Genomic DNA, 10,621 nt, shown 5'->3' on the forward strand with positions numbered 1-10,621 from the left:
GGTCAGATGCTGGCTGGGGCTGTACTCACTCGAAGGCTCGACTGGGCTGGGTGTCCCAGGCGGCTCGCGCACATGGCCGGGGGTTGGTTCTGGCTGTCACGTGGGAGCACAGCTGGCATTTTCAACAGAGTGCGTACACGTGGGCTTTCTGTACGGTTTGGGCCGAGAAGCAAAATGAGGAGGGAAATGGGTACAGTTTGGGTCCGATGGCCTGGGTTTTCATCTTTCCACCCACCTACCCACCTCCCAACACACACACTTATTTCAGGTTTGGGCACAACATCCAGGTTCTCCCATCCTCCCACCCCCACCCCACCTGTGACAGATTAGATTACTCTTCAAAATAAATAGATTTTGTAAAAATATTTTAAGTCTTCACTCTATCCACCTCATCTCCTAGGAAGGAATGTACTTCTGCACCTTTATACTGGACTTGGCCATGTGACTTGATTGGCCAATAGGACGACGGCACATAGAACACATACAGAGATGTGAAAGGTACCTGTGCACTGAGGCTCACTGCCACCACCATGAGAAGAATATTCCTGGGATAGCCCTCTGGTCCCAGCTACTGGATGCACTTGCCAAGGCCAGCCAAGATCAGCCCACCCACAAACACTTGAGGGAGCCCATTCAAGATCATTGGGCCACCCATCCATGGCCAGACCCAGTCAAGCCCCAGATGACCTCAGACACGTGGGAGAGCCCAGCCAAGATCAGCAGAGCCACCCAGCCACAATCAGCTGACCCTCAGCCAAACCCCTAGATGCATGTGCTAAAAAAATGTCCATATGTGTACATCACACAGGTTTTGGTTGTTTGTTACCCAAAGATGATGATTAACTGATACATTATCAGCAGTATATCCACAGACATCGTTGTACTGTGAGTATGTGATGACTGTCAGGTTATTTTTTATTTTATTTATGATCCAGGGATTAGATAGCAAGATGGTGCTGGCAGAATGGTAAAAAAAAAAATTATACCCAGAAGCAGATGTTAAGTACAGATGACCTGGAAGGCTCAAGACAGTTTTGCAACTACATGAGTTTCGGGGTGATGTGGTCGGGGGATTAACCGGCTTGAAAAGTCCATGCTCATGACTTGGCTGGCTCTCCCCCAGATTTTCCCAGGGGCTAGATAGTGTGTGACATTGCAACACAGCGAATGCAGAAGCCACTCTGAGAATCCACTTGTTGTCTATTGAGCAGATGGTAAGTATTCTCAAAAATGTAAAATAATGCCACTTAAATTTTTTTTTTTTATTCATTGGTGTAGAGAGAGAAACTTTAAGGTGTTGCACTACTTACTTGTGCATTCATTGGTTGATTCTTGCAGATGCCCTGACTGGGCATCGAACCCACAACTTTGGGTGTATCAGGGCGAAGCTCTAATCAACCAGGGACATAATGCCACTTTTCTTATCAGATTTTTCACTTTGGAAAACATAACATTTCTCTATGTTATTTGTGTTAAAATACAATAAGTTAAAGAAAATCAATAGATGAGCCCTAGCTGGTTTGGTTCAGTGGGTAGAGCGTCGGCCTGCGGACTGAAGGGTCCCAGGTTCGATTCCAGTCAAGGTCACATGACCAGGTTGCAGTCTTGATCCCCAGTAGGGGTTGTGCAGGAAGCAGCCGATCAATGATTCTCTGTCATCATTGATGTTTCTCTCTCTCTCCCTCTTTCTTTCTCTGAAATCAATAAAAAAATATATATATATATTTTTTGAAATCTTGCAACAAAAAGATATATAACCCTTAAAACCCCAATGGGCTCTGACCAGTTTGGCTCAGTGGATAGAGCGTCGGCCTGCAGACTGAAGGGTCCCAGGTTCGATTCTGGTCAAGGGCATGTGCCTTGGTTGCGGGCACATCCCAGTGGGAGGTGTGCAGGAGGCAGCTGATTGATGTTTCGCTCTCATCGATGTTTCTAACTCTCTATCCCTCTCCCTTCCTCTCTGTAAAAAAATCAATAAAATATATTTTTTAAAAATCAATATAATATATGTATTTTTTAAAAAGAGTACAGGTCTTTAAAAAAACAGTGGGTGGGGTGCTCAGACTAGCTGAGTTGCCCACTTGTGCTTTATGCCAAGTGTATTCTAATAAAGTCACCTGCTTTGCTTCCACACCACTGTCGCTTGTCTGAAATCTTTCTTACCGGTGTGACAAGAGCCAAGGAGGGGGGACCCCCTAGCAACGAGGGAGGCTCTCCGGTAACAATGCTACCACGTGGATGAACCGTGAAAACATTACGCTGAGTGAAATGAGGCAGATGCAAAAAGACAAATATTGCGTGATTCCATTTGCAGTAAGCAAACAGAATAGGCAAATTCGTTGAGACAGAAATAGAACAGAGATCGCCAAGGACTGGGAGGCGGGAAGACAGGGAGTTATTGTTTCATGGGTAGAGTTTTCGCTTGGACAGATGAAAACGTTCCTGAGTCAAATGGCAGTGATGGTTGTACAACAATGTGAATTTACTTACTGCCCCTGAACTGTGCATTTAAAAAATAGTTAAGCCGAAACCGGTTTGGCTCAGTGGATAGAGCATTGGCCTGCGGACTGAAGGGTCCCGGGTTCGATTCCGGTCGGGGGCATGTGCCTGGGTTGCGGGCACATCCCCAGTAGGAGATGTGCAGGAGGCGGCTGATCGATGTTTCTCTCTCATCGATGTTTCTGACTCTCTATCTCTCTCCCTTCCTCTCTGTAAAAAATCAATAAAATATATTTTTTTAAAAAAATAGTTAAGAGACAGAACCAAGATGGCGGCATAGGTTAACGCCGGAGTTTGCTGCTTTGAACAACTACTTCAAAAGTGAAACTAAAACACGGAACGGACATCACCCAGAACCACAGGAACGCTGGCTGAGTGGAAGTCCTACAACTAGGAGGAAAGAGAAACGCATACGGACACTCAGAGGAGGCGCAGTGCTGAAGTCAAATTCTGAGGTGCGGAGTGCGCGGAGCGGGCTGGCGGTGGAGGGCGCAGTTGTTGTTTTCAATCGGGAGGGAGTCGCAGACTCTGAGCTCCAGATACAGGCGAGTCTTTAGGGACCCAGGCTCAAACGGGAGAAGCGGACTGTCTGGCTTCGGTCAGAGCGAGTGCAGCTTTCTCTCCGAGCCTTGCAGCGGGTGCTGGGACTCAGAGAGGCAGAGCCCCTGGGGACAGGACTGAGAGCCGCCATAACTGCTCTCTCCGGCCCACCCTGTTGATCCTGTGCGACCCGCCCAGCCCAAGCCCTGCACAGAGGCATTTACCGGATAGCCTCAGGCAAAGGCTAGATTAGCACCTCCCTAGAGGACAGAAGTTCTCTCACTGCTGACACAGCTGATTCTCATAGCCACTTGGCCTGGAGGTCAAACCCTCCCTGGAATTAGCTACAACAATCAAGATTTATCTACAAGACTGCGAACAAAGACCACTAGGGGGTGCACCAAAGAAGCATAACAAAATGCGGAGACAAAGAAACAGGACAAAATTGTCAATGGAAGAAATAGAGTTCAGAACCACACTTTTAAGGTCTCTCAAGAACTGTTTAGAAGCTGCCGATAGACTTAATGAGATCTACACGAAAACTAATAAGACCCTCGATCTTATATTGGGGAACCAATTAGAAATTAAGCACACACGGTCTGAAATAACGAATTTTAAACAGACGCCCGACAGCAGACCAGAGGAGCGCAAGAATCAAGTCAATGATTTGAATTGTGAGGAAGCAAAAAACATCCAACCGGAAAAGCAAAATGAAAAAAGAATCCAAAAATGCGAGGATAGTGTAAGGAGCCTCTGGGACAGCTTCAAGCGCACCAACATCAGAATTATAGGGGTGCCAGAAGAAGAGAGAGAGCAAGATATTGAAAACCTATTTGAAGAAATAATGACAGAAAACTTCCCCTACCTGGTGAAAGAAATGGACTTACAGGTCCAAGAAGCGCGGAGAACCCCAAACAAAAGGAATCCAAAGAGGACCACACCAAGACACATCATAATTAAAATGCCAAGAGCAAAAGATAAAGAGAGAATCTTAAAAACAGCAAGAGAAAGTAACTCAGTTACCTACAAGGGAATACCCATACGACTGTCAGCTGATTTCTCAACAGAAACTTTGCAGGCCAGAAGGGAGTGGCAAGAAATATTCAAAGTGATGAATACCAAGAACCTACAACCAAGATTACTTTATCCAGCAAAGCTATCATTCAGAATTGAAGGTCAGATAAAGAGCTTCACAGATAAGGAAAAGCTAAAGGAGTTCATCACCACCAAACCAGGATTATATGAAATGCTGAAAGGTATCCTTTAAGAAGAGGAAGAGGAAGAAAAAGGTAAAGATACAAATTATGAACAACAAATATGCATCTATCAACAAGTGAATCTAAGAATCAAGTGAATAAATAATCTGATGAACAGAATGAACTGTTGATTATAATAGAATCAGGGACATAGAAAGGGAATGGACTGACTATTCTTGGGGGGGAAAGGGGTGTGGGAGATGTGGGAAGAGACTGGACAAAAATCGTGCACCTATGGATGAGGACAGTGGGTGGGGAGTGAGGGCGGAGGGTGGGGCGGGAACTGGGAGGAGGGGAGTTATGGGGGGGGGGGGAAGGAACAAATGTAAGAATCTGAACAATAAAGATTTAATTAAAAAAATATATATATAGTTAAAATGGGCCCTCGCCAGTTTGGCTCAGTGGATGGAGCATTCTATCCAAACGGTCCAGGGTTCGATTCTGGTCAAGGGCACCTACCTGAGTTGGAGGCTCCTCCCCAGCCCAGGCCCTAGTCAGGGCCTGTGCAGGAGGCAACCAATCGATGTGTTTCTCTCACATCTATATTTTTCTCTGTCTTTCCCTCTCTCTTCCACTCTCTCTAAAAATCAATGGAAAAATATCCTCGGGTGAGGATTAAAAATAAATAAAAATAAGTAAATAAATAAATAGTTAAAAAGGTAAATTTTTATGTTATGTATATTTTACCACAATAAAAGAATTGCCAAAAGTGCAATTAATTTTATGGTTATTTTGAAATAAATTAATGAATAATTTTCTAACTTCTCAATCTTAATTGAACACTTAAATATTGATAGATACAGCTCACCAGCACAAACACTTTTGGGGGTCTTCAATAATTTTTTAAGAGTGTAGCCGAAACCGGTTTGGCTCAGCGGATAGAGCATCAGCCTGCAGACTGAGGGGTCCCGGGTTCGATTCCGGTCAAGGGGATTGTACCTCGGTTGCGGGCACATCCCCAGTAGGAGGTGTGCAAGAGGCAGCTAGTTGATGTTTCTCTCCCATCGATGTTTCTAACTCTCTATCCCTCTCTCTTCCTCTCTGTAAAAAAATCAATAAAATATATATTTTTTAAAAATCAATAAAATATATTTTTTTTAAAAAGTGTAAAAGAATCCTGAGGCCAACAAGTTTGACAACCACTGCTCTGTGTAAAGGTGAGGTGAGCCTAAGCTAGCTGCCACTGGTATTTGTCTGCAAGGTTCTGCGAACTCCCAGGAATTAAATGGCAAAAAAAAAAAAAAAAATGTAGTTTAAAAATTTTTCTGGCCAAAGTAGACAGGCGACCTCTAGTGGAAATATAAGGTATTGCTTGACAGTGAAAATTTTCTAGGCTTGAGTAATTTACACTGTACAGTCCACTAAGATTCTAAAACGGAGGCAGAGATAGTCGCCTAAAATGAGGTCTTTATTTCAGGATTTTTTGTTGTTGTTGTTGTTGTTAATCCTCACCCAAGGATACTTTTTACCCATTGATTTTTAGAGAGAGTGGAAGGGACGGGGAGAGACAGAGAGAGAGAAACATCAAAGTTTGAGAAAGACCACATCAATTGGTTGCCTCCCTCACATGGCCCAGGGCCGGGGATCAAGCTTGCAACCCAGGTACGTGCTCTTGACTGGACTCGAACCCGGGACCCTTCATTCCATGGCCTGACGCTCCCTCCACCGGCTAGGGCTCAGCATATTAAACTTAACCCTGAGCCATGCCTCCTTTCACACACAGAGACCCACCCTCACACGCACACAATTACACACAGACACATAGACATGATCAAACACACACCCAGTCTCTCACACAGACCCACAGATACACACACACACAGAGAGAAATATTGCACACCCACAAAGACACACAGCCTCACACATGGACACACTCATACAGTCGCATATAGACACACTTTCAAATACACAGACACACAACAGTAAAGATCGCACAGCATTAACAAAGGGGGCTGAGTAAAAGAGCTTCATGCTCTATTTTTAAAATATCGTAATGAAAAATGAGTTTCGGCCCAAAGCCATTAAATAAATGTGGAGCGAATAATTAAGATGAATCTAGGTTTGGCAGCATGCCCAAGTGGGCGTCCATAATCTCTTAGCTGAAGTCCTTGGAGACAGATGCCTCTCAGAACTCAGAGTTGTTCCAATTTTAGGAAGGTAATTCTGCGCCCACGCCGTATATTATGTAACGCCCCCAAGGGCTAACGTAGCCTCCTTCCCATCAGATATGTTGATATATTTGCAGCAAAATGTGTGAAAATTCACACCAGAGAAGATAAATAAAGAGTGTAAATAACTCATATTAGTAGATTTGCCACCATATGAAACGGGGCCAAAATTACCCCCCCAAAAAAATATCTTTTGGTTGTCAGAGCTTTGGGGAAGTTGGAATTGCAGACAAAGGATGCGGGATTCTGTTAGCAGGCTCCTCACAGGTGCAACTACGTCTATTTCTGCTGTAATTGTAAATCTTCGATCCCAGGGGTGGGCGCGGGAGGGAGAGCCCGCAGGGTCCAGGGGCACGGCGGCTCTGCATCGCCCCCTCCTGGCAGTCCCAGCCCTGCGGTTGGGCTGCAGAGTTAGGACGCCTCCTAGCTTTGGTCAGATCCAACGACGGGTCCTGATTGGTCTAAACCTTCAGAGTCATCCCGCCTTCCCAAGTCTTAACCAACCAGCTGGCACAGGCGTTGGTTCTGGGTTGTTATGTGACCCAGGTTGAGCCAACCAGAGTGAAGGAAAGCCACTGGGCTCATCAGTCGGGGCAAAGCCGCCTCATATTTGCTGGATGGGAATGAGGGGTTCACAGGGGCCTCAGCTTCTCTTCTGGTCACTATGTTTTTTAAATTATATTTTGATTGATTTCAGAGAGGAAGGGAGGGGGAGAGAGAGAGAGAGAAACATCAATGATGAGAGAGAATCATTGATCAACTGCCTGCTGCACGCCCCACACTGGGGATCGAGCCTGCAACCAGGGCATGTGCCCTGACCGGGAATCAAACCATGACCTCCTGGTTCATAGGTCAACACTCAATCACTGAGCAACACTGGCTGGGCAGGTAGGTTGCTGTGTTTTAATATTTTACTTAACCAACTGGAGGCCCGAGGCATGAAATTCATGCAAGAGTAGGCCTTCCGAACTCTTACCATTTGCAACGTCATGGATGGAACTGGAGAGCATTATGCTAAGTGAAATAAGCCAGTCAATAAAGGAAAAGTACCACATGATCTCACTCATTCGTGGACAATAGAGACCATTATAAACTTTTGAACAATAATAGATACAGAGGCAGAGCTGCCTCAAACAGATTGTCGAGCTGCAGCGGGAAGGCCGGGGAGGGTTGGGGGGCAGGAGGTAGGGGGGTAAGAGATCAACGAAAGGACTTGTATGCATGCATATAAGCATAACCAATGGACGTAAGACACTGGGTGATAGGGGAGGCTAGGGGACTGTCTAGGGCGGGGGGATAAAATGGATACATATGTAATACCCTTTGTAATACTTTAAGCAATAAAAAAAAAAAAAAAAAGAGTAGGCCTTCCTTCTGGAAGGTCATCCAGAAGGACGTCTGGTCTAATTAGCATATTACACTTTTATGATTATAGATATTTATGGAGTGTTTACTATGTGCCAGGCCTTATTTTAAGCACTGGGGACACAGCAGTGAACAAAACAGGAAAAACTTCCTGCTCTCAATGGAGCTGACAGATGAGTGGGGGTCACGGACGAGAAATATGATGAATATCTTTTTTAAAATATATTTTTTTATTGATTTCAGAGAGGAAGGGGGAGGGAGATAGAAATATCAATGATGATAGGGAATTATGGAATGGCTGCCTCCTGCATTCCCTCAACTGGGGATCGAGCCCGCAACCTGGGAATGTGCCCTTGACCTGAATAGAACCCGGGACCCTTCAGTCCACAAGCTAGCCGACGCTCTCTCCACTGAGCCAAACCGGCGACGGCCAAGCTTTGGTTTTTAAAGCCCCGGGGACAGAGGTGAATGCAGAGAAAGACTGTGATGCTGTTCTAAGCTCACTAGCTTATTTAATCCTCAGAGAAATTATGATAAATATTAGCATCATCTTCACTTTACAAGGCCAAAGAGGCTGAGAGACCTGCCCGTCGTCACACGGCTCATGAGAGGAAGAGCTGGGATTTCAATCTGGACATCAACGCCCCTAACCACCACTTATGCTAACGGGACATGGCTGCTGGCTTCCTGAGTCCCCCTTCCTTCCGGAGACACGCTCGGGGAAATGGTACTGGAGGGGCCGAGGGGAGCTGAAGGTAGAGAGAATGAATGACTGACATTCCCAGCACAGAATCCACAGACGCCCCAGCCTGAGGGAGGAGGCTGAGCTTCACTCTGCGGGGAGTCTCCCGTTCAGTGGTTCTCAACCTTGGCTGCCCATTAGAATCACCTGGGAATCTTTTTAAAATCCTGATTTCTGGGCCTCGTCCTCCGGAAATTCTGTTTCTTTGTTATGGGGTGGGGCCGCAACATTAGTCACAAAGAAACAGAATTTGCGGAGGGTGAGGCCCAGAAATCAGGATTTTAAGAAGATTCCCAGGTGATTCTAATGGGCAGCCAAGGTTGCGAACCACTGCTCCAGTTCAAAGGAGGAGGCTAGATGGGAAAACTGTTTCTGCCTTCGAGGCCCAGTGCCCTGCCCAGAGCCAGGCCTCGGGCTTCTAGGGAGGACAATGTACTCAACTACCTCTCTCAGCAGGACCAGTGTCTCTGCCTCGGTTTGCCAGCCGCCGCTGCCCAGGGAGGTGGTATAGTCTTCAAAGGCCGCCCGGTGCTTTGAGAACTTCCTCCGTGGTTCCCAGGGCGGCAGAGCAGCCCACCACCTTCGCTGCCCGCGCTCAGTCTCAGGCCCCAGGAAGAAGGCATCCCCTCCCAGCAGCATCCTGGCACCTCAGAGCGGCGAAGCCTCTGTCCCCGACCTTGTAATTACACTGAGCACAAACCCCCGAACCCCGGTTCTTGCTTGAAATCATCCCACCTCTCCGCCCGTCCCCTGTGCTGTGACAGGAGGGCGGGCCCTCGGCTTGGCGCCCAAGGCATGCAAAAGCCTGTGAAGTTCTGCTCACTGTCTGACCTTCAACTGCCCTGCTGCAGATAAGCCTGTTTCCCATCCCCATCCCACCCCGAGAACTGCATGATGGGGGTGCAAGAAAAGGGGCCCCGAAGGAAGGGAAGCACACACCGGCCCCTCCGAGCAAGACAGACAAAGACCAGACGCCAGGAAAGGCTTCCCTCACAAACTTGAGCAGACAAGACAGACAGCACCAGACAGGCGGGTCTGGAGTTTATTGCAGGTGGACGGAAAGACACCGAGGCCGGAGAGGAGGGGGGTGGGCGCTGTGCTCAGATCCTATGGAGGCGGGTCAGGAGGTGGTCTGCCAGGTGGTGGCCGCCCCGAGCCAGCTCCCCCGTACCCCCATTCTTCAGGATGACAGCTCCAGAAACACTGCTATTCCAATGAAGACGGAGTCCTGGCCCAGACGGGCACGGGCATCCTCGGTGGGGCGCGGGCTCTCGAGGGCCTGCGGTCCGGTGGAAGGGGTGGTTACCCTGGTCCTCGCCCCCCCGCGGCCTCCTGTGTCTCTCCGGGCATCTGGTGGCTCAGGTGGCGGCTGGGGTCGCTGTGGCTGTGGCGGCGGCGGCGGCGGCTGCGCGGCAGCTCGAGTTGGGGTCGCGGCCCGCCGGCGGCTCCCAGGAGGCAGGAGACGGAGGCAGCGGCGGGCGCCGGGGCAGGCGGCGCGCCCGGGTGGGCAGCGCATGGAGGGGACGGCGCGCTCGGCGGCGGGCGGGCGGGGGCCGCGGGGGGCCGCGCGGGAACCCAGATGAGCCCGTAGTAGACGGCGAGCAGCACCGCGGCCAACGAGACGCAGAGGAAGTAGGCGCAGACGGGAGCCAGGCGCAGCCACCGACCGCGCGGGCCTTCGCTCAGCCCCGCGCCCCCCGGGCTCTCGCCGCCGCCGCCCACGCAGCTCGTCCCCCGCATCTCCGCAGCCCACTCGGCCGGCGCCGCTGCCCGCACAGGCCCCGCCCCCGCGCCCTAGGCCCCGCCCCTTCGGAGGCCAACCCCGCGCCCTAAAGCTCCCAGGTCCAACCGCGCCCCCGCCAGCATGGTCACGCCCCCTCGCAGTACGGCCTCCTAGACCCGCCCCCCTCAGCTTCCGGCCAACCATGATCAAGCTAAGATTGAACCACGGCGTCCTAGCCCCGCCCACTAGCCTCTGGCCCCGCCCCAGAATTGTAATACCTGGTGTTTTTCCCAAATACAGGTCTAGCCCAGGCGACTCTTGTCAGGCT

The 10,621-nt window shown here is 49.1% G+C and overlaps 1 protein-coding gene across 1 annotated transcript; it reads right to left on the reverse strand.

Annotated features, from left to right (window-relative positions):
• Positions 1–8,864: 8,864 nt before the first annotated feature.
• On the reverse strand, positions 8,865–10,524 carry INAFM1 (InaF motif containing 1). The gene has a single exon (XM_059666025.1). It carries the CDS (start codon positions 10,308–10,310, stop codon positions 9,873–9,875), a length of 438 nt encoding a protein of 145 aa, XP_059522008.1. The 5' UTR covers positions 10,311–10,524; the 3' UTR covers positions 8,865–9,872.
• Between the last annotated feature and the right edge of the window lie 97 nt (positions 10,525–10,621).

The sequence above is a fragment of the Myotis daubentonii genome, chromosome 15 (genome assembly GCF_963259705.1).
Source record: "Myotis daubentonii chromosome 15, mMyoDau2.1, whole genome shotgun sequence".
In the NCBI taxonomy this organism is placed as follows: Eukaryota; Metazoa; Chordata; class Mammalia; order Chiroptera; family Vespertilionidae; genus Myotis; species Myotis daubentonii.